The sequence below is a fragment of the Telmatherina bonti genome (genome assembly GCF_933228915.1).
Source record: "Telmatherina bonti genome assembly, chromosome: 10".
Taxonomy (NCBI): Eukaryota; Metazoa; Chordata; class Actinopteri; order Atheriniformes; family Telmatherinidae; genus Telmatherina; species Telmatherina bonti.
The window spans coordinates 15,624,137-15,648,501 of record NC_136628.1 but is presented as its reverse complement, the minus strand read 5'-3'; the positions used below and the strand labels follow the sequence as shown (position 1 = coordinate 15,648,501).

The following is a 24,365-nucleotide window of genomic DNA, read 5'->3' as shown; positions in this document are numbered from 1 at the left end:
TTACTAAAGTTTAAGAAGCAAGAAAGAACAAGCCCAAATATTCCTCACCACAGCTTTATCCCAGATAAGCACCATCCTTTCCTCCACTCCGTTCACACCTTCTGGGATCTGAGTGAAGTCGTCCTTGCCAATTGCTTTCTGGGCCACGCTGAAGGTACAGTGAGCACTGCCAGTCACGCTCAGGTCTCCACTGGGACAAGAGGAAGAAGACACTTTCAGATGGAATCATACCAGCACAGCAATGTCCTTCTTAACAAGTGGAGCTCTGCAAACACAAGGAAATGTGTTTATTTACTTTAGCAGGAAAAGGGACCAAGAGAAGTTGAAGCAAGCGGAGTGCCAGGGTTTGTTTTTTCCAGGACAAAAACCATTACATTATTTCCTGTTTCCATACGGTGCTGCAAGTTTCTTACCAGATGAAGACCACTAGCTGAGCAACCGCTATGATAAACAAGTCAGAAACAAATGAACTTTTTCATAAAACAGCAGGAATAGGATTTCAACTTGCTCCATCAAAAAGAATCACTTGCGCACATGCATCGAAGCAGCCAGTGGAAAAAAGGACATTAGAATATTTGCAAAGCATGTATTACAAACCAGTCTCAGCAGCTCAATTCTGCACGTGGGAGCACATTAATTATATATGATGAAATAACAAGGCAAACAGCTGAACCAGAAGTCATCAGTGTGCTATGTACCTGGCCAGCAGTGTGTTCAAATAGTCTGGAGTGGTGGGATCAGGGCTAAGAGGAGGTGAGGTAACAAAAGAAGCTGCTTTGGCCCAGTTCTTGCTCCAGTAATGTGTCCCATCAGTCCCAAGGCTGGCTGTGATTGGCTCCCCAAACACCACATTTCCTGAAAAAATACGAATCATAGAAGAAAAAAAATCTCCTTTAAAGTATGAAATATTTGGTGATTCTTGACATTGAAGATCATGAGTTGCATCAGTTAAAGCCTAATTAATTAGTCAGTTGCTTAATCTCACTAAAAGCTTTAGTAATCCACTTGAGTGTTTTTGCACTTTACCACTGCTGACAATGCACAAATTTCCTTTTAGAATAATTGTGGTTGAAATAGTTATTCTATGCAGGATGATCCTGGGCTTGTTTCTTTTTACAAACTCATGTTTATTATGTTTGATCGTTTTCTTTTTAAATTGTGATTTGCTTCCATGTGATTCCAGTCAATCCTGGTTTACATATAAATAAGTAAAAGGCTTGAAAGCCTCTGACTGTCAGGATTTGGGTTTTTTCCCTTTGCTTTGTTTTTGGGCTTCCTGTTTTATTTTGTAGTTTTTCCTGTTTAGTTCCTCGGTTCTTGTTTAGCTTCATTGATTTCCCGTTATTGAGTTCACCTGGGTTCATTTAGTTAATTTGTTTCACCTGTGTCTCGTTTTGTTCTGTGTATTTAGTTTTCATTCCTTGTTGCTGGTTCATTTGTTGGTTTTTGGCCCTCACTTTGGCATGGATTAAAATGATGTCTGATTCCTGCATACCGGCTTCCCGACTCCTGCATTTGGGTCCACATCACTACAGCCACCGTGACACTGACGGTTGCACTTAGAAGCACGAGGAAGGCCATTTGAGGTCAGCCCTCTAAACATCCAAACCCACTTTCCTCTTTTCTGCTCTTTCTTGTTTTCTCCTTCCGTTCTTAAAAAAAAAAAAATGTTTATTTCACAATCCCTCACATCCTGGGAGTTCTCATCTGTTCTTTATGAGAAATGACAACCGAGCCACAGAAAATGCTTGAATGACACAGTTGCAGATGTTAAGATTTTTTTTTTTCCTTTTGTCAAGCAGGTCTGCGGTCAGTGTATGCCTGCATGCTGAGTTAAATAATCTTAAAGGAAAATAACAGTGATGCTAACATGCTTTTCAAAGTGTATAAATAGTTGAAATTTCACTTTAGAAGCAACTTTCTAGTTTCCATATATATGTGTGTGTGATAAACTTTTTTGTACTCAGGTAAAAACAAATGGATTTCAGATTGCATGAAGATAGTCTGTGATGTGTACCAGAGTTTTCCTTTAGTAGCACTAAAAAGTGCACCAGGAGCACAGCACGAAATTTAGGAGCGCCACTTGAACCCACATTCAATGCATCACATTCATTTATTTTGCTTCCAAAAATGGTCAACTACATGGTTGCAGTCAGGAGACCAATAATATTTTCACATTGCTTGTTTAACTTTCCTGCAAACAAATAAGATAGGTATCTTTGAAGCCATCTTCTTGCAAGGATATTCGGTTTACATAAGCATGCAACTTTCAAGCTGCTGTCAGTCTGATTTAGCATCTTTGTCTTGAGTTGTACGCACATAAAAAAATAAACTTGTTATGAAAATGCAGTTTACATCGAGATTTTTTCATTACCTTTTTTGCGGGCCTGTGAGATGATGTCAGCAGCACTCTTGCTCATGACCCGGGTCACATAGAGAGGACAGTTGGTTTGGCTGGCGATGGTGATGGCACGAAAGACAGCCTCAGCCTCCAGCTAGAGAGGGGACGGACGGACAGCATAGTATGTGTTTTGATTTTTTGGGTTGTTTTTCACCTTAGGATTTTTTTTCTAATATAATTGAAAATATAACTGTAATTATATCATCTTAAAAGTTCTTTTTTTTAAAAAAAAAAAAAATGAAGATAAAGAACAAAACTTTCCGAATTATTTACTAGAAAAATTAATGATTCTTTTTGTTGCAGTTAACTAAATTGGTTACAAGCTCATTTTATGCAATCAACTAACAAATATTAAAATGAACAAGTGAGATCAGATGAGCGCCACATGTTTTCACATTTTTGCTAACTCAAAGACAAAATAAAAACACGCTGGGCAGCTTTTAGACACATGTTCTCAATGTGGAGTGAAGAATTTTATTTCATTAGGATCATTAAATATATGAACACATCCGTTTCCATTCAGTACCACGTTTGTGAAGTCCTTTTGAAAGAATTGTAAATAATAAAATATAATTGTAAAAAGGTGATGTATCAAAAACGGATGTCACATTGGTTGTGTTTGTTGAAATGTGATGCAAACATGTCAGCTGATTACAGGTTTCTGGTCAACAAGCTCAGTCTGGGTCCAATAACCTCTAAATTGCAACCAAACAGGACACCAGGCCCTTATAACTATAAATAAATAAATATGATTACACAGTTTTTGTTGGCAAGCTAAGTAGTTTGGCGTATTTTTCATCCTCCTCCCATATCTCTAAATTATCTCTACTTATTAAAACTCCTCTTGACCGCATGACATTATGGTACTGGTGGGACAACATCCCCCCACTGCATCGCAGAAGGGAAACTCCCAATCAAGCCAGTGGCAGTGCATGGCTTTGATTTCTGCTGTTTGTTGAAGAAAGATGAGCAGTAACAATTGGAGGGGAGGGATTTTAACACAGCACCTCTAATGTCTCTGACACCACATGTTTGTAACAAGACCAAGATGTGCCACTAAAGAGAAGTCCAAAAACACGTCTGGTGGACAACTTCTGAGTTTGTGGTCTAAATAGGCTAAAAACATACTAGCACAGAAATATGTTATATTTTATGTAAACTGACACAGCGTGTGCAGTGTTATACCTCCTCTGGCCTGCTCAGCACATGTCCTTCTGGTCCAGTAATACCCATCTGCAGCATCCGAGCTTGTTCCTGTTGAACAAATACAAAAACACACCCTTAACTGCTCAGGTAATATTTGTGTACAGGACACTTCTTTGGAAATCAGCGGCTTTAACGCTTGAGAAAATCCTAAGTGGTGGTCACGCTTCAGCATAATGATCTGTTATACTCTTAGCAGACGTTTTATCATCTTAGTCAGACCACACACAGGCATCTGTAGGAATCCTTGGGCTGCTGAGGCTCTTTGCACACAGGCAGACATTGTGTGTTGCAATACTTGCACAAATGAGCCCTGCACGAAGGCAGATTCACCGTTTCAGACATGCATTCCTTTTCATTAATCTGGCACCAGCTGTCCTTATGACTATATGATCACCTATCTTGAAAGTTCAAGCTAGGAACATTTATGTAACCCTGTTGACATGGCACAAGAATGAAGTGCTGCAGTTACATTAACAGATAAAGATCCACAGTAAAAGCACAGAGTGATTTGCTTTACAAGAGGTTTCTGTTAAACTTTCCAACTCGGTGGGTGTTTCCAACTGCCATCAGAGGAAGAGCCTTAAGCATATTTTAATAAATACTGTCTATTTCATTTCTAGTCTCTCCTGTCTGACAGCAGACAGAAGACCGTGATGAGACAGTAGTGAAGAAAGTAAGCCCGGCAAAAACTGTGTTCATAATTGTAAGTGCATATAAAAAAAAGAATAAAGCGTAAGGCAGTGTCTAATTGCAACAGGAAGAAAAATCAATATTTTTGTCTGCTAAAAACCATTAAACTTTACAGACACAACAATCTTACCAGGCTCTTTCTATTATGCATTATTTTATATACTCTTCAATATTTTAAGGCTACCATCACTTTCTCTTTTGCTATCTGCACAATGCAGTCATGAGCATTTACATAAAATGATGTCTGAACAACTACATTACTTTAATCGATTGATGAAACCATTGATGCCACCCATCCTTCGTCTAAAAAGGTTTACATTTTTAATACATTGCACAGCATGTTCTTCTAATCTTTTAACCCTTGAAGAAAATTACAGTATTTTAAAGCATTTGTCAGTGTTTGGGTCAGACATGCATTGAATTTATTGAATAGAGCTGTTTCTTGTTTCCAAATCCAACTAGAAGATGTACAGTGGGTGTAACCAGTCCCCATACGCTAACAGCTGCAGTCCTGAATAGAAATATATTTCAGATTGAATTTTATACTTTTAGAAACTAATGCAGAAGGTCATTTTCCCAACTTTGCACAATTCTCAAGGATGTATGTGATCTTTAGTCTGTTGTTTAATAATGCAATTGCTCAAAATCTACTCTGATATTTCTAGAAACTTTGTGGAAAGGTACAGCATGGGCACAAGAAGAACCAATTAAATAAAAGTATGGATTAGGATGGAAAAACTGAACACTGGTCTGACCTGAGGATGCCCTCTCCGAGAGCCCCTCTACTTCTGGAGAGCTTAAGAAATCCCTTAATCAGGACGACTTTAATGGACTGTAGAGTGTGAAAATTGTGGAGTATAGCTTTCATATATTCCAAGTGAATTAATATTTGAAAAGACTTCCAAGATATGCATGCTCACTGATGAGTTTCAAGCTTCATCAGAATGTTTTGTTGGATTTTAAAATTTGCATTCAGAAAGGAAAATGCAACTTTTAAGTTTAGCTCACGCAGGAGGAACCATAGCTCTAGGCTGTGGTAAGAGCTCTATGCTTCAGTGTTTTTCCATTTATCACATTCATACCAAAACAAGATGCGTCTATGTCAAGGAGTCTAAAGTAAGGATATGACATTATCTGTCAGAAAAAATGCTTTGGCTTTGCAAATTATGAAAATGAGACTCTTTCAGAGTCCTAGTTTTTAGACTGGATACAGACCCCGGATTTACAGTGAATCAGATCCAACATGTTACGCAGAGACAGAATCCAGGCACGGTCTGGAGTTCTGACTAAAAACAACTGTCTAAATCCACCAAGCATTACGACTGATTCACTTTCATTAGTCCACAATTGGCACAGCCCAGTATAAACTACACCCACACGCTGCTGCCCTACAGTCTCCCTCTCATCAGTGACAGAATGTTTAGTCTGTAGGTAGTGGAGATGCACCGTGATAAAGCTTGAGTAGAAAGGCAAACTGAAGCTAACAAAAGTGAAATGAATCACATAAAGCATAAACAGATCAGAGTTTAACATGGGGACAAGTAATAAAACAGAATGCAATAAAGAAAATGGGGACTTTCTGTCTTTACCTCAGCAATGATCTCGCCGTTTTCAGCATGGACCTGAGCAATTCCTCCCCTCTCTGCCAGGAAGGTAAAAACCTCGTAGAGCTGCATGAGAAAGAGACAAAAAAAAAAACCAAAACTATTATGCTGCTGTTTTCACTTTTAAATCTGTCCAGGCTGTTTAAAATCTAAATGCAGACCCTGTTTCTTTAACTCAGGGGTCACTCACATGCCAAAACTTAAAAGAAGCCCACAATTAAGTGATGTCTACCGAGACACACTGCAATTATCGTGTGTGGTCTGTAGAAATGTTGAAACTGGTGGGATGAGCTGCAGTTGTTGTTACGTTGCCTTGCCACGGTTCCTTAGCGAGGTGCATGACATCAGTTTTTCAACACGGGCTATTTCAGTTACCTCATTTGATCCTCTTGAAACTAAATTAGCTACAGATGCATGAGAAACACGGAGAGCCCTGCCTCACACCGTCTGGACTTGCGCTTCTTTACAAGGATGTATAAACCCATGGTGCGTCACAGATGAAAGGTTTTATAGAAACAAAGAGAACATTTCCAAGAAGAGAAAGTTGAAAGTGGATAACTTTTTCATGATCTAGTTTATCAGCCAAATCGGATTGATAATGTGAAAAAAGAGGGATAAACACATCCATACTGATTCATGCAAAGATAAGACATAGAGTTTACCAGTCTTGGGATAGCAAGATTTAGATAAATATTCAAAAGTTGGAATCTTTCAAGTATAAAAATTCCAGCTTTGTTGACACAACTCCTTTGCTATAGCAGCATGGAGGTGTAGTGAGACCAAGCGGCAACTTCCGGCGACTAAAAGTGAAGCCTATGCGGAAGTGCATAAAACTGGAGTTCCCTCTTCATCCACTAGGGGCTCCAAAACAGAGCAAATCCTCATAGACTCCGATTTTAAAAAGACCAACTTCACGACAGAAATAAACATGTTTACAGCCTGGTTCAAAAATCTATTTTAGGTTTATAGGTCAGGTTTACCTTCATGACAACTGTGGGGGGAGTGAACTTTTTTCTAACTTGCCCGTTTAAAGTAATTTAATCTCAAAGTTCGGTATATTTAGGGGCGTGTCCGGACCTCACGCTTCAAGTAAGAAGAAAGTAGAACAACCGTGTTTTTTTAGCCAGTAAACAACGTGACTTAGCTTTAGCCCACTCACCTCCGTTAGCTGGTTAGCTCCTTTTATCTCCAGGTTAGCTCGGTTACCTCTTAGCTACAGGGAGCTCGGAGTTCACTCGATGTCAATCATCCATCATGACGCTCACAGCGCCCCTCTCAGCTCCACCTCTTTGCCCATATTTGTATTTTCCGGGCAAGACTACGCGCATGCCTCTGCCAAGATAGCGATGGTAGGAACCGGCCACTGAGCTTCAATTCAGAAACCTATGGGTGACGTCACGGAGGCTACGTCCATCTCTTTATATACAGTCTATGAGTGAGACTAAAGTAAAGTTTGTCATGACAACCTTTTCTTTCCTTCAATAAAAGTTTGTTCCCCAACCCTGATGTCAAATAGGCTGAGAGTGTATCTTTTCAAAGAAAAAAAACATACAAACAAAAAAAACATACAAATGTACAACTTTAAAGCGTTACGTTTTTAAGCTAGTGTACCTCGCTGTTGCTCATCTGGTAGTAATCCTTATAGGCCATGTAGACCTGGAATGAATTCACACCTGGATCAAAATAAATAAATAAAATCAGCACAGAGAGACTTAAACATTATTGATCACACCTTTTCCATTTCTTCATCACTGTAAAAATGAACCAATAGCAAAGATTCACTTTGTCATAGTTAGTTTTGTGTATTTCATTAGAAAGTCCGTCCATTTTCCTAACAGCTCAGTCCATTCTAGGCTCGCGAAAAAGCTGGAACTCATCTCAGCAATCGTTAGGTGAGAGGCAGGGTATGCCCTGGACAGGTCGCACTCACACTCACTCTTTGAGACAATGTAGAGTAATCATTTAACCAAACATGCATGTCTTTGGACAGTGGGAGGAAGCCTGAGTACCGGGAGAGAACCCACACACACACATAGATGAGAAGAACATGCAAACTCCACGCAGAAAGGCCCCTGTTCGAATTTCCACCCCAGCTGATGCTCAAACCAGGGCATTAGAAGGTCCAAGTTGTGAAAATCCCAAGCATGGTGTCTGCAAAACCTACCTTTCTCTTTAATGAGATTATCCACCTCCTGCTTTACGCTGTCATTCCAATGGGTGATATCCACACAGAGAGAGTAGTCACAGCTGGCTTTCTCATCTGCCCACTGCCTCCACTGGTCGTAGGCCTCTACCAGGCTGGTGCCAGGCTCTGGGATCACATGGTCAACTGGTGTAGATAGTAGAGAAAGGAGATCACCACAATGATAGATTGACAGGTGTGTGAAAGGAAAGGTTAGAGAGGAGACAGGAAGGAAGCGACAGTGACAAAGAGAAAGGCCGACAGGAGAAATGAAATGAAAAGACAAACAAGTGACGGAGTGGGATGGGGACAGTTCACAGACAGGGCATCAAAATGTGTCTGCTGGTGTTTCTGCTTTCTTCATGGATTGTTTATCTTGCATAATCAGCTGTCTGGGTTGCCGTGGTGCTCAGCTAGTCCAGACCAATCTTGTCAGATGTCACATCGCATTGTGTTTACATGGCTGCAGATGTCCTTGAAAAAGTTGGGAGCCTGCTCAGCTGTTGACATGTTGAATTTAGTTGGCACTGCCTACCTGAAGCACAGATTGTACATTTTTCAATGTACAATCCGTTTAGACTGTGTAAAATTGAATAGAAACAGAATGCAATAATTTCCAAATCTCAACTAACCAATATTTTATTGACAACACGGCACAAAAGTTGAAAGTCAGACATTTTACTTTTTCAACTCTTTTTAAAAATGATTGTGCAACTTTTCTCTATATTTGGACTGAACTCTGTTTACCATTATGGAGCATTTCTTCTTTATTTAACAACAGCCTATAAACATGGGAACTGAGAAGGTTAGCTGAGAAATGCTGTTCTATATTTGTCTAAATCAAATCTGGCTGCTCCTTGTCAGAATGCACCAAATGCTTTTAGTTGAAGAAAGATCTGGACTGTAGGTAATGTAGGATCATGTTCACATCACATGTGGCTACTTCTTGGCATGATTAAGGTTTAAACTGAATTTATGGATGACAAAGTGAACTGTGTCCACAAACTGTGATCTTTAGCAAATGTTCCTTGAGCTCATGCAGTGATTTCCATGAAAAAGTCACACCCATTTTTTGAGTAGAAAAGTCAGCGGGTCCAATGATCATGAGCTTCCAATTGTGATTTCTATTATTGTGCTTTGTCTACAGAGATGTCTCCGAATTCTCTGAGTTTTTGGATGATATGATGTAAGCTACTGTAGATTATAGAATATTTTAAATCCTAACAGTTGTATGTTAAAGAACATATTTTAGAAGTTCATTTTAAACTTCTTTTCAGACGCAGATTTTAGGACAAAGCTGTTAGTCTGGCCATGTTTACTTCTGTTGGGTGCTCTTTCTGTGCCTAGTCATGATGCTCACTTGTTGCCAATTAATTTGAATAAACATGCTACTCCATCTGTTTCTGGCACCATATATTCTTTCAATCGTTTGCTGCCCCATCCCAGCTTTTTAATGCATTGTTTGCTGTAAATTCACAATATTATTTTTTTTAAATATAATACTGGATAAAATATTAGCAAATGGCATATACAATTCATTAAAAGTTTTATTTTTTTTATTTTATGCAGTGATTTATCTTTTGTTTAATGTTTAAAATTGCCTTTGTATATGTGTCTAGTTTCTTTAATAATCTAGAAAAGAAGAAAACAAAGGTCCGTCAGTCTTAAATGCCTGTTTTGCCTTACTATAGAAAGCTGTCACTGTAAACTAAATATCCCGCTCCATCTTACTCAGCTATAATAAAATAAGACCCCTACTGGCTCACCACCTGACCGGCCTTTAATCTCATTACAGACAAAGACATCTAAATCTGCTTATGTTAATAGGATATGGCTAAACAGGCAGTCCCACACGTTTACACATATAACAACAATAGTAAACAAACGATTAATAGTAACGTGACGATACTAACAAAAACACAACATTGTTGGTGTCTGTTAAAAAAAACTACTAATCAAACACAGCTTCATCTGAAAAAGGCATATACTGTATACAATACATACAAGGAGACACAGTAGACATTTCCACTTTCTCACACACCGCCTGCAATATAATCCCTCTGTGAATGGATCCCATGAATACAGCTCACTACAGCAGCACGCCTGTTAGTATCTGCTTGAACACAGAGCCACAGTGAGCAAAGAGGCAGCAGAGTGGCAACCAGCCTAGAAAAAAGTTCCTGGTATGAATGAAGCTGTGGTATCTACCAGCTGTTGACTGCGATAGCATCTCTACGCTATATGCAGCGACATGCTAAGGCTGAGCTCGACACACACAAAGATGCAGACGCACTCCTGAACGGTGCCCCGTTTCAGCGGGAGCAGTGTTTCACTACGTACCGCCCACTACTCCGGCCCCCTTCGCTCAGTCTTTTGTATGGCCCTTTTTATTTTTGGAGGGTTGCCCATAACAGCCCAAAACTGCTCCCTATCCCTCCCTTTCTGTTGTCTCATGTTTGGGTAACAGCCAACCCCCCAACCTCGCTATAACCTCTTTTTTGGGCTTTCTCTGTGAATGCTGACACTTTGACTGCCGCCAGCGCCACATGCATGGATGAGTTTCCCTGCAGCGCTCACCGATCATGGTCGTGCCACCAGCCAGGGCCGCTTTTGATCCCTGAGCGAAGTCATCCACGGTTGTGGTTCCACGGTATGGCATCTGGAAGTGGGTGTGGATATCAATACCGCCGGGGATCACCATCTTCCCGTTGGCCTCGATGGTCTTTACCCCACCAGGCACGATCAGGTTGTCTCCAATTTGCCTGTAAACAGTAAAGCATGAATGCATGCATTTCAGAAAACATACATGCCAGTAAAAATGACTAAAACTGTACTTTTATACAAGCTCAACAAAACTTGAAGCTACATGTTATCACCATGTCAACACATCAATATTTGTTAAACCCATTTTTGAGAGAAAAAAAAAAAGTCCCCTTGCTTAGACTTTACAGAGGAGATGTGCCAGACAGACCAGCAGGCAGAAGCCAGCGTCTCTGTGGATTTGCCAGCAGCTCAGTGGTGCTGCAGGGGAACGGGTGTTTATTATGCAACACCAGGCTTTCTGTGGTTTCCTTTCCCCAAACCTTCCCACTCAGAGGAACAAAGAGTCTACAACTGGAAAAAAAAAATGGGGGACTGCCAGTCCAGTTCCCACTGCCCTCGCCATATCAGTAGGAGACATAGCTGCGGACTACACTCGCTATTAAACTACATCCATCACTTCACTCAGACGGGAAAGAAAAACACCGAAAGAGGTCATATTTTTCCTGGTGTTGACACTTTGCATGATCAAGCAGTTTGAGCTCACGCGTTCGCTTTTAAATTCTTTGCGGTTTATTTTTTATATTTGACAGGAAGAGTAGAAGAAACCAGGCATGCTGGCATGGCGGCTTTGATGTTGGCACCTCAAAGTGATGCTAAATCTAGACAAACTAAAAGGCATTCGAATGAAAGTAACAGCTCACCCCAGAAAAAGAGTGAAATGAATCAAGTAAAACATCAAAATTGGAGGAAATATGTATATGTACATGTATTTATACTCCTGTAAAATGAAGTATAACAGAAATAAACTTTTAGAAGGGTGAGAAGAGGAAGGCAATGAAATAAGAGGCAGTTCGGTGTGAGACTTACTTAATGAGTCCATCTTCCATGTAGATATCGGCATGGAAGGACTGGTCATCGTTCACAATCCTCCCGCCTTTGATCAGAAGCCTGTCGCTCTGTGAGAGAAATTGCGGAGAAAGGGAGACAAGAAATGGGGGGTGGAGAATAAAATGATTAAGAGCCATTTTCTTCCAAGGAAGACAACTTTTGGCAAACAACACTGTCAGGTAAATATCAACTTTTGGGAGATTCACTCAGCGAGGACGTTTGTGTGCTAAACTCAGAGTCAGACAGTGCTTCTCTACTCCGTAGCTGCATTGTGTCCCTCTTTTTCTCAACTCAGAGGAGACGAACAATGTTTCATTCAGTCAGTCGTGGCTGGGAAGAAGCGGGCATATTGTAACTCTTCTCCAATACAAACACATCATATGCAGTTTAGCTATGGAGCAAAATATCCACAATAACTCTTGTCTAAACCTAATCTAATCTTAAACAGGGCAATCTTCTCAAGGCGTGCAGATATGATCTTTGAAACTGACATTTTGCTGCTGGGAGCAGGACTGCAGCTGCTGTCAAGCACTGACCAGGGATTAACATCTTATCCAAGTTCATCCTGCATTTGTTATGCAACAAAACCCACTGTGGATGCTATGTCCTCAGCGTAATCCATTTGGCAAACAGACGAATAGCAACCAGCAACAGAAAGTGCTCATATTTTTTCTGAGGCAGGAAATGGAGAATCAACATGACACAATAAATCAACCCCCAAACATGATCCACACACACTTTTATGATAAAACTGAAAAGCAGCATCACTTCACAGCACTGGGCTTTTCTGCAGCACCATGCAGTCAGACATTGCGCATAAACTCTTGCAGGTCATTGTCATGGCAACGAGTTGTATCAGGAAAAGAGGCTGGTCTTTAGGGGAAAGTAGTTGTCTGTTGGGTTTTATATCCAGTGGGTGAACCACTGGTTACAGAGCAGGGAGGTTTAAGGGATAGATGAAACCGTTAGCTGGCATATGGGAAACTGGACAGCTGGTTGGCGGCTTTCTGGGCAAACTGTTAAGCTAATGCTTAATCCACTGAGCACAGGAAGATACATTGGCACGACATCTCAGAATAAAAAAAAAATAAGCAATACTCAAATAGGAGATATTGTATTCTGTACTATGTACTGGTATACTTATAGTAGAAACTGTTATCTAGATCCTTATTTTTTTTTATTCTTAATCTATTTTTAGATTTTAGATTTCTTATTATCTCTTATTTATTCCACACCCAGCTTTTCTGACTGCTTATTCTTATATGTTCTTATTTGCTGCTGTTGCACCAGCTGTTTCGTTGGGGAACCTAACCTGAGTGTTTATCTCACTGTTTGGGACTTTAACCTGGGATTCTGCAGAGACTGAAACCATTGTTTTTTGGGGTTTTTTACTATGGAAGTGACTTGAAAGTTTCATCCCATGATGTTTCCACTTGCCGATGGGTCGTCAAGGGAAAATGTTTCAAAAAGATCATTAGTTGTCAGCCTTGGTCTGATCAAGGTGGGGTTTTTTTGGCAATAAAAAAAAAAGCATGTTTTGATCCTTTCTTGTTTGAAAAATTTAAAATGTATCAACTGTAAACTAAATAGCTCTAAAAATGTGACTACTGACATTGTTTTCTACTATGTTTTTATCTTTGAGTACACAATTTGACAAAGAGCATGGTCACCCCAGCAGTTTTTTTGTTCCCACTTAAACTTCTTAAGAGCTCATTATTAACCCTAAAGCAGTGTTTGTCAGTCCAGGTCCTCGGGGTCCACTGCCCTGCACATTTTATAGGTAATCCTACTTTAACACACCTGACTCAAATCAATGGATCATTATCAGGTTTTTATAGAACTTGGTAAGCAGTTAAGGTAATCTGCATCAGGTGTACTGGAGTTGGTGAGAACTAAAGCAGGCAGGAGAGTGGTCCCCGAGGACCCGGGTTAAGAAACCCTAAAGTGAGTGATTTATTCATGAAATGAATAAATGTACTTTTTTTTTTTTTTTTAAATCAAGCTAAAAAAAAAAATCATTTGTCAGAATCGGTCATGATGTGTGTCATATTGTCTTCTAGGTTCCTGTTTTATTTTCTAGTGTTGTGTCTTGTTTCCTTTTTGCGTTCACCTGTGTCTCGTTTTGCTCCTGTGTGTTTACGCCCCTTGGTTTCTGTTCCCCACTGCTGGTTCGTTGTGTTAGGTTCAGGTGTTGTTTGTCATGCCTCATGCGTTTTCTTGCCTTCACTTTTTTGGTTTTTGGAAATAAACATCCTGACACCGTATTTCTGGTTCCCGTCTCCACTTTCAAGTCCTCCACCTCCACATTGTGACAGAATCGGCTTAAAAACTGGGATGCAATTAACAAGGCATTTCAAATTTATATCATTTCATTTATTCTTTGTGTGGATCTTGGTTTAGGAGCAAAATAATAAGAAATATTCTTCTGGGACATTTTATCTGTCAAGTTATTGATTGTCTGGTTGCTAATCTATCGTGAGCAGAATAATTAAATTCAACATGAAGTTATGTTACAAAGCAACAAATACCAGATGCAACTAGATTTCTTTGCAAAACAAAAGTATAAGGTTGCATTAAAAAAAGTCCATCATTTCTGCATCTGCACTCTGTTAAAATAGCAGGACTCTGTTCCTCGCCCTGCTGAGGAGAGACATCCATATTTTCCCATCCGCACATGTGTGAAGTGATTTACACTCCTGGCTGCGGACCCACAGTTTCATCACTGCAATAAACTGCAGTGACTCTTTATAACAGAAAGAAAGGAAAAAAACAATCAGGTTTTGCCTTTAGTACAAATGATACACATATAATATAATACGCATAATCATGTCTTTCTATGTGTGTGTGTGTGTATGTGGTTGTGAATGGTGATGTATGTGGTGATGGAGTAGTGTGAAACTGAGCCCAGAGCCTGCGAGCAACCACACCCTGAGGCAGCCGATGGCGATCTGCGGTTGGAACACGGCACCGGCATGGCTCACACTCCTGAGCTCGCAGCCCTGAAACTGTCACTCATTAACTGAGAGACAATTCAAAACAGAGCGACGCTCAACGCCCTGCACTACCTCACTCTGAAGTTCACATGCAGAGCTAGGCAACTAAATGTCGACTGTTTCCAGCTTTGTGTATTGGAGCAATCAATGCTTTTCATAAATAAAAACAGTCTTGAAGGCAAGTAACTCTTTTAAACATCAACATTATTTTCTCATAAACGAGTAGATTTCTTAGTTTTTCTCATAAAAAAAAAACAGAAGCAGTTTTTGCCTTAAATTGAATTAAAACTGTTGATTAATTTTCTGTCAAACTGACTTAAAGATCAAAAATGAACAAAAGACAAATAATAAACACACATTTTTCCATCAGACTGATGGGACTTGTTCAGTTCTTTTTTTTGTATGACAGTAATTTTACAAGAACTGCAGGCGGCTTCAGGTTCAGGAAGGTAAAGGAATCTAGTGGTTTTGACAAGAACTACATAAAAGCATTGTAAACCCGTAAATAAATAAAAAGCTTTTTTTTTTCTTCTTCAGTCTCATATAGACACTATACTTTGTTTTATGCGGTTAAAAGGTCTTGCTGTTGATCATGTCAAAATATAGACTCACTGACTTTGTTCAGGTGAAATATCTCATATAATCTTGCTTTGTAGAAACAACATAGCCCCTGAATTCTGGCTGGAGTAGCTAGGAAAACACACACTTTTATTCAACCACTTCTACCAGTTAATAGCAGAAACATCAGACAAAGAGGCTTTGCAGCTCGTCTCTGCTTTTGCATCATCATGAACTGAACTTTTCAGGACAGAAAAAAAAAGCTCCTGTTCTTCATTTTCTGATTTTTAACCGACAGAAAAGCAGAGCTGAGAAGTGCAACTCAGCAATCCTGACCTGTTTTCATCCACTGCATCAGTAAAGACTTTTTATCTGATCTATAGCACTGCAGTCAGAGGTGTGCCCTCATGCATGGGTGACTTACTGAAGTGCTCATGACATCACTTTCAAACAGTCACACACATTCATGTTTTAATTTTCAGCCACACTGATGACAACATGCAAGAGTCTATAGTCATCAGTAGTTTTCCACATACTAGTGGTCTACTGGTGGGATGAACAGGACTCATTCCCACTCAGTGGAAAGCTGGAGGTTAAAAAGCATCGTGCAGAAACACAAATAATCACTCATAATAACAACACCTGGGAAGCAACCATTTCCAAGCTGTAAATAAACATCAGAAACACCCTGCAAAGATCTAAGTAGTAGTTCTGCAGAATGTGAGACCAAACTGTCCACCGTCTTTACAGACACCTATCAGACAGTTTCTCACGGAAGTTTTTCAATCAAACTTCATAAATCATGGCATAACAGAACAATTTGTGATAAATGTAGCATTTTCTCTATACAATATGTCACTAACAGCCTCAAACTGTCTCATTTGGTAGGTCTTGTGTCATTCAGTCAGAAGCAGCAATATGCTATGTGTGTTACACTTACACACACGTGGTTAACACAAGAAGTGAAATTATAACAATGCCACAGAGTCTCCATTGGAAAATCATTCATTCTGGATTCTGTCAGTCACCACTCATGATTTTTTTTAGATGTGAGTGGATCTACAGCAGACATGCAGGAAGTTCTCAAATGCACTTTTCATAACAGCACTCCCCTCCCTGTGTAAAGTGACTCTTGTGGCTTTGTAACAGTCACACTGCTGGAGTTAAACCATCTGTGCTATTATATGGTCATGGGAATAAATCTGACCATTTGTTACAACATTAACAAGATGGTATACGATCCTCATAATGAACACATGTCACACTCATAGTGCTGTATGAGTTTTTGCTGCATTTCTAGCTTTGACATTTAATGCTTTTAACTGGCTGGTTTGCTGTTCACACAAACCAGTTCGGAGTCCCGGACCGGATTACACAACCACAGCTGTTTCCAGTGGGTGGATTCAGTCATGTACAACAGCAGAACCAATGACAGACTTCCATCTAATTAACCACCAATGCAAAACAAGGGTAAAAACTGTGTAATAGGGTGTACACAGCTGTTATAATCCATGTATGCCTCCTAATGATGCGTTGTCTTTATTTATCATTTCACGCGTCTGATGACACATGTGTATGTTCGTTGCTTTAATATTTCAGAACTGGAACCACTGCAACCATGTATCCTAGTGGTTGTTTTCATAAATTAACAGTGTATTTGCTGTTTAAAACGAACCGTTTAAACTCTGACCTTTATATAAAAACTTTACATTTTTTTTAAATTTGAAGTCATCATTTGGACCTTCAGATAACTGTGAAAAATTAATTGTTATATGGAGCTCAAGGGTTTATATTTGCATAAAAGGTTTCACAAAGAAGAAAAAAAAGCACCAGATTGGGACAAACCCATCGCATAATTGGCTTGCTGGATTTCCCATAGAAGAGTCCTATTTATAAAAATTATTCCACAATTCGGAAAAAAAAAAAATAAATTAGTAAATTAAGAACAAGAGGCTTCCTAAAACTATAAAATAACCCATTCTGTTCTTGGATTATCATAGAATTTAACCAAGCTTTGATGATCAGGACGATGCTAATATGATCTGACCCTCCAGGGTCACCGACCATGTCTTCATTGGTCAGTCATGTTACTATGACAGCACCCACTCTTGCAACAAGACAACCATTAGAGGAGCTGTAGATACAATACCATTACATCCAGGCACAACACTGATTAATCTGCTCCATCGTGAAGACAGACTGACATATCTTTACTCAGTGAAAAATCTAAGACTCTGTTTGCATCACAGAGGTCATCTACAGTAACTGAGCCAACAGGTCCTTGTTTTGACTTTATTAAATTGAAAAACTAAAAAAATAAAACTCCCCTAACTCCTCACTTTCCTTTAACCTCAGTTTTACTTAGTTATAAAATATTAATTTACAAGTGCAAGTACACTAGCAAAGATAGATAAATAAATAAATAAATGCAAGCAACACTGTAACTAAGATGTTATGATGAATAAATACATTTGCTCCAGTCAAAACTAATGGATCATAAATGATTGAAACATGAGAAAATGCTGAATTTAGTCTTAACAGACATGTGTGTATTTGTGAGTCTGTGAGTTGTGATGAATAAAAGCTGTACACAATTGTAACCAGAGGTTTATGTGCACAAGTTTTAGTGGGAGTAAATCTAAAACAGATTTGTTTTAATACAAACATAAAGAAACCAACCGTCTGAAATCAACAACAAAAGATTATCAGGATCAAATAAAAGCATTGACTACAAATGTCTTCTGTTGGACTAAGCTGACCAAATGGATGTTACAGATCTGCATTGTTTTGGGGATGTGTGCTTCCAAGAACTTTTTTTTTTTTTCTATTTATAAATCTTAATGTTTGAAGTCACAGATAAGATCTTTCTACTCGCCTCAGCTGCAACTTCTCACAAGTGCTGACAAGCTCATCTGTTAAACTCGTACCAACAGAGTGGATTAAAAGTTCAGGTGGAAAAAAATATCTTGTCATTCAGCTCTGAACAAAAACAAAGAACTTAAAAATAAAGCGCTTCTCGCCGTACAGGAAACTGTCATTTTCTGTTACACAAGCCAGCAGTACTCCAAAATAGACGGCAGGATGTTGTTTTTGTGTTACTACGCTGATACCCACACAACATTTTTCCACTTTCGTCAGACGGGAGAGGGAAGCGCTCATAAAAAGTGGGATGCAAATTACTATATAGCCACGGCGCAGCAGTTAATTAGCGGGAACGGTCCTAGAAAAACTCCACAACCGCAAAGCAGGTCGGAGAAGCTGAGCAGATATTAGAAGCGACCTCCGTTAGCTGTGACAGAGACCCTCGTGTTGGGTGGAGGGAGCTGTGGGGAGGCAGGCGGGGACCAGTGGAAGGGGGAAGTCATCTTTGAATGTGCACCAGTGCCTCTGCTGCAACCCTGTTGCCTAGCAATCAAAAATATTTACTCTTTAACTAAATGTGCACAGGCTTTTTTTTTTTTTTTTTTTTTTTTTTTTTACTTTCTGGAAAAGCGAAAACAACGAGTCTTATCCATCTAAATGACTTCTAGACACCTCTGACAACCACAGCCTGAGAGAAATCCTGCTTGTCTGGAATGTTGATATTGTGATAGGCTGAGGTAGTGTAACCATGTAACCATGGCAACTGGATCAAAAGGAAAATAAAAAGCTATCTGGACTGGAACAGACAGACGGACTGAATTATAAACTCCTTTGGTCAAAAAGTCTGAATCAGAATCTGCGTGTGTGTCAAATCACACAACAAAACTAAACAGAGGCGGCATTTTTCTGCAGCCATAACAGTATATTCGTTGCCATGGTGACTCGCACTGCTATGTCTGGGGTACTCTGTTTGCCCACTTTGCTGCAGGCTACATGGTGAGGGCAAAGGCTGTTTTGTGGCACGTCAACAGAGGGACTCAGCGGCTGTCTGCTGGGTCTGTTTCATGCCCACAGATGCTCCTTCCAGCTGGGGAGGATTATTAATGACATGGAGCAGCCTGGAACAACACAGAGGCTGCTGTGAGTGGGTATGAGGGAAGGGAAGAACCACACCTTAGAAGTCTGACAGAGCCATTACAGCAGTACTACACAGCTGGAAACAGCTGGAAGTGGATGGACAGATCAGAGAATAAAGAGAAAAAAAACCTGGATGGGGTTTTATAAAACTGAAGCAAAACTAATACTATACAATGTAGTATCCTAGATATACTCTGGTGGAATCCCAGTCACTATTCATATCTTTTAGTGGGTTAACTGTGTAAAACATGAATCAAAATCAAAATACATTTTACTCCAAATACAAAGACAACAAATCAAATATTGTGTGTGAGAATTTTTTTTTTTACTATTTTATCCTTTTCAATGATTTGCTCCTGGAATTGCAGCTGCTTAACATTTCAACAACATGAGCTTTAACACATTTCTACTTTTACATGCTTTTAATATTTTAAATGGGTTAAACTGGTCTGAGTGGCTCTGAACAGCCGGCAAATTTACCAAAAAGGCATCATGTAAATGGCAGCATGAGTTGCTCCAAATCATTCACCTTTAAAGCTGCCCTAAATGATAACATCTTCCAACCCTGTACCATCACAAATGCTGACATTCTGAGTTGGGGTTTTTTTTCTGTAGATTTCATTGTCCTTGTTTTCCAGCATTCATGACTTCCAAAACAAATTTATAAATTGATTCTTCAGATTTTAAAACATTTTTTTCTCTTTAACTCTGTCTATACGAGCGGAGGTTCAGAAAATGCAGTTAAAGCTCCTTGCTTTGCTTTTTTTCTGACGGTTTACATATTTTTCTCATTTGTATTCAGGTTTTACCTGACACACGTAATAAGCTGTTTTCTCTTGAAAATCCCTTAACAAACACTGCTGAAAATCTAAGAAGCATTTCGGTGGTTCCAGTTTGGTTCGGATGAAGCACAGAAAACAGTTAAATAAAAAGATTACGCTTTTTAAATAGCTACTTTGTTAAAGCCAGTGGATGGATAAGTGTTTCTATGATACAGTCAAAGTAAAAAAAATGGTCATAAGAAGATATAGAATGACAAACTAAATATTGTTTTGCTTAAATTTGATTAATTTCTTGACATTTCCATCCACTGCGACCTGTTAAACTTAGTTTGTTTGCATCATGAATACTGTCACGTTGCCTCTATTGGAGAGCTTTGTCACTTGAACACATCATCTGTGGGTCTTCTGCTAAAAACTATGAAACTTACAGGGAATACAGAAGAGAAATGAACGTTTTTACTCTGCTCAGCTACTGAATCATTCACTCAATAAATAATGAAATCAACTTTGAGTTTATTGGGGGGCAAATTAAACCTTAAAAAGCAGGTTCTGTATATCCTACCAAGAGAAAACCAGCCATCACAAAACTCATCTTTCTTACCAGTTCAAAGTTACAAAAGCTTTGATTTGTTGTCAGATCAATAGAGAAGGAGGCACAACTTCTCCTGGTGAATCAAATACTCCACTGACGACTTGTAATAAACCACTTCTTATGATTGTGTCTATGCAGATGCATGACTGACATACGTATTTAACCCAAACATGCTTTTATAGAAAGCTGCACACATCCTTTCAGCTGAGAACTGATACATTTTTGTTGTCCTAATGACCTTTTCCTCCTGCTGATTTTAGCTTAGAATAAAGGTATGCAAAGGACTCAAAATACAAGATCTCTACGCACATCGTGTGTGTGGTGTAAAATCAGCTGAGATGAGACAAAGGCGGTCTCTCCCACGGCGAAGCAACACACTCCTGACTGCAGCCTGAGCTGCAACAATGAAAACTAATAGGCAGGCATTTCAGGCGCTCTCTCTCTCACACACACACACACACACACGTATACAGACAGAAGGAGAGGGAGTGGGAGAGGCCGCTCTGCAGTCGTAACACCCACCACCACCACCACCCAGCTGCCTAACTGTGTAAAGCCAGCCCGCCCTGAATTCAACCCCCCACCCTCTACGCTCTGGCAGGAGCCTGAATTGGTCCTTCTCTGGATGCAGACATCGGAGCGCTGCGCTACACTACAGGGCTGCCTAATCACAGCTCATCACAAATGGCTGTGTATTCTCCCCCCTCCTCAGCTTTCCTCCTCTCCCTCTCACTCCCCTGCAACACAAGCCCCGTCTGTGTCTGGAAGATGGGGGGGGGGGGGGGGGGGGGGGGGGGGGGGGGTTATTTCATAGTTGACATTAAACTAAAACTAAATCAGGTCCTTTGTGGAAGCAATGAATTGATTTAAAAGGTTGACTAAATATTTTACACCACTTCCTTGTGTTCATTCATCTGCTACAAACAGATATAATCATGATGCATGAAGTGCATTCATAAAAACACATCAAAATGACAGGACTGCAAATGGGGCCAACATCCCTGGTCAATATCCTCCCATATGGCTAAAGGATCAATAAGTGTAGACCGGAAAAATCCTACAAAGGTGGGGCACATTTTTGTTAGAATGACCCAATTCAAGGTGCAAGATTTATTTGTCTTTTTATTTTTCTTAATTAAATAATAAAGAATTCAAATTGTTCTACATTACTGTGCTTGTATATGGAAGTGCTACTAAAGAACACCCTAAAAAAAATATCTTTTTGCACAATCAGGCCAAAGCACACAGGTCCGTCCAGAAATATTTCAGTTTTTTTTTTTCCCTTTCTTTTCTTTTTAAATCACTGAGCTGGTTTAGTACAGAGACTGGATTCTCTCAACAAAGAAGATGCAGGATACCTTTAAGAAAACGCCTTTTTCCCCTTGCCTGGCTGTCGCTATGGCAGCCAGTCATGCCATTTCATTATGCTTAAATAGAAATATTCCTTACTGGTTTCCTGTATTCAGACAAATCCAACGTTTACACGTCGAGCTCGTGTTTAATTGGTGATTTTCATCGTGCGGTTTGGCTGAAATCTCACCCCTAACGCAGTGATTTGCAACAGCATGAATCAACGTTCCTGCAGCCAGTGGAGCACAAATAACTCTTCTACTCACTGTGATCTTTGGGATATTCTTTTTTCCTTGATAAGACATCTTTGTCCGATTCCACCTCTTCAAATCAAGCCTTAAAAAATTGCGGTATTCCCTCTATGCGGATGCTGCAGCGGGCCTCGCCTGGATGGGAGCTTCAAGGAATGGTCGCCCCTCTTGTCAGTGCGATGTTCAGTGTTCTCGCAAGAGCTGTAGGAGCGCGTGTGCTCCAGTCGCCGAGCCCCTCCCTCAGGAGGCTCCTTTCGGAGAGACGCAGTGTCGCAGTCTTTCCGCCAGAGGGCGCACTTTCGCATCTGCAGCGCATGAACCGCGAGCATCATGCACCGTCTGCGGTCTGCATCCACTTGTCTCTGTCTGCAGCGATTATTTGCACACAAAGTAACCAAATAAAGAGCCATAATAAGAATAAAAATGAATAAATAAAAACTTAATGAGGAGGACATACATCAGTATATTTTTTCTGACATGTTCTCATAAGGAATGGTTTAAAATCTTGACTGCACAAGAAACAAAAGCAATATTTTCCACGTAACGTTTATTAACATCTTAAATTCAGCTAATTCATTTCAAATATTACATAAATACTTTGTTGTTTTATTTCAGTGTGCAAAATATTATAGCTGTCCACCACTTTGCAAACACATACACACTTCCCCCCTGCTGCCTGTGTGTCCCCACCCTACCATGTGTCTCTATTGTTTGAACCTAAAGTGGACCCCCTCCTTCACTTGCCACTCCCCTCTTTAGCCTTAATGCAGCTATAATGAGACCAATGTGCATGTGAGAGCAGGCACTTGAATGAGAGTGGCTGTGTTAGTGTGCAGAAGCATTAACTAGAATATTTTATTCTCTTGTAATGTTTTTTTCTTTGTTGTTGTTTGTCCTATAATCTAAAGCTGAAAGGTTTTATTACAATACTTTATGAACTACTTTATGTGCTTTTTTCTTAGTATGACAAGAGACCTTCAGATTTAACAGTGCAGACTTTATAAGCTTATTAATACGCATTAATGTGTGTGACTACTCATCTTTTTATTCCAGCTCTGGATCTACGAAGACACAGTGCCTCCATGCTGACGTGTCCTTTTATGGCAGCGAGGCATTACCTCAGCATTTCCAGGCCTTGGTTAGCACATTAAAAAACACACTTGTATGTTTGCAGGTCCTGCTACCTCTGCAGACTGCATTAACCAGCTGACACTGACAGACAGACAAGATGAAGGCAGATCAAGGATGCAGAAGGGTCTCTGTCAGGGCATCAAGACGGCACCAGCAATCTCCCCACCTTAGTGGTTTCAAAATGGCCAAAGAAACATCAATACCAATTAAACAGTGGTTGTCCTTGATAGCTTCATCTGATACAACAGATAATTAACGATCACGTTTACCAACCCAGCCAATATGTGATGTCTTTTTGTGCAAGCAACAGTAGACCTGGGGGTTGTTTCTGTTTATCAAAAAATGTGTTTATGTGAATGGAAAAATATGGGACAAATACATCCAGAAATTGAGACATATATTTTTATAATACATTCAAACAGCTTCTATGAACTCAAAAACCTCTGAATTCTTGATTTTCCATACAACAGTGAAGCGTTGTATCCCTCTTAGCTGTAGACATCTGGAGTTAAGCCTATGCTCAGTACTTTAGGTAAGCAGCGGACGCTTTCATTTGGAGAAACTTTAAAATGTCAGTACATATTTGGATATTTATGTTAGTAATTTGTGTGTGAAAGAGGGAGACTTAAACCCTAGAAGTAATTTTTTTTTTTTTTTTTTTTTAAAAGAGGAAAGTGGGATTTTATCCCAGGACATCTGGCTCACCTCCTTCCATTATTTACTCCACTGCAGCCGCTCATTGCACTAATTATCTAACTAGACATAATTATGATCTACAGTTATGATCGTTATCATTACCCATTGCATCATACTGTATCAGCAGCACAAGGTGAAACATTCAAAGCAATTCCAATGACTGTTTCTTTCTCCCTGAGCATATAAAATATTTTCACATGTCCATAAAATAAAAACAATCCCAACAACTAACAGATAATAACAGCATGATAATATATATTTTGTACAACTGAAATGAAT

The 24,365-nt window shown here is 39.6% G+C and overlaps 1 protein-coding gene across 2 annotated transcripts in view; it reads right to left on the bottom strand.

Moving 5' to 3' along the window:
- The window catches only part of dpysl3 (dihydropyrimidinase like 3), a 32,706-nt gene extending 10,272 nt beyond the window's left edge, over positions 1-22,434 (bottom strand). For both annotated transcript variants that reach the window (XM_079247827.1, XM_079247828.1), the window contains exons 1-10: positions 22,275-22,434; positions 11,714-11,802; positions 10,661-10,845; positions 8,066-8,230; positions 7,513-7,574; positions 5,887-5,967; positions 3,587-3,655; positions 2,375-2,495; positions 699-855; positions 49-190 (exon numbers count right to left, since the gene is read on the bottom strand). In XM_079247827.1, the coding sequence (XP_079103953.1) occupies positions 49-190; positions 699-855; positions 2,375-2,495; positions 3,587-3,655; positions 5,887-5,967; positions 7,513-7,574; positions 8,066-8,230; positions 10,661-10,845; positions 11,714-11,802; positions 22,275-22,313 (1,110 nt within the window). In that variant the 5' untranslated portion in view covers positions 22,314-22,434. The remainder of the gene's footprint in view (positions 1-48; positions 191-698; positions 856-2,374; positions 2,496-3,586; positions 3,656-5,886; positions 5,968-7,512; positions 7,575-8,065; positions 8,231-10,660; positions 10,846-11,713; positions 11,803-22,274) is intronic.
- Positions 22,435-24,365: the final 1,931 nt, after the last annotated feature.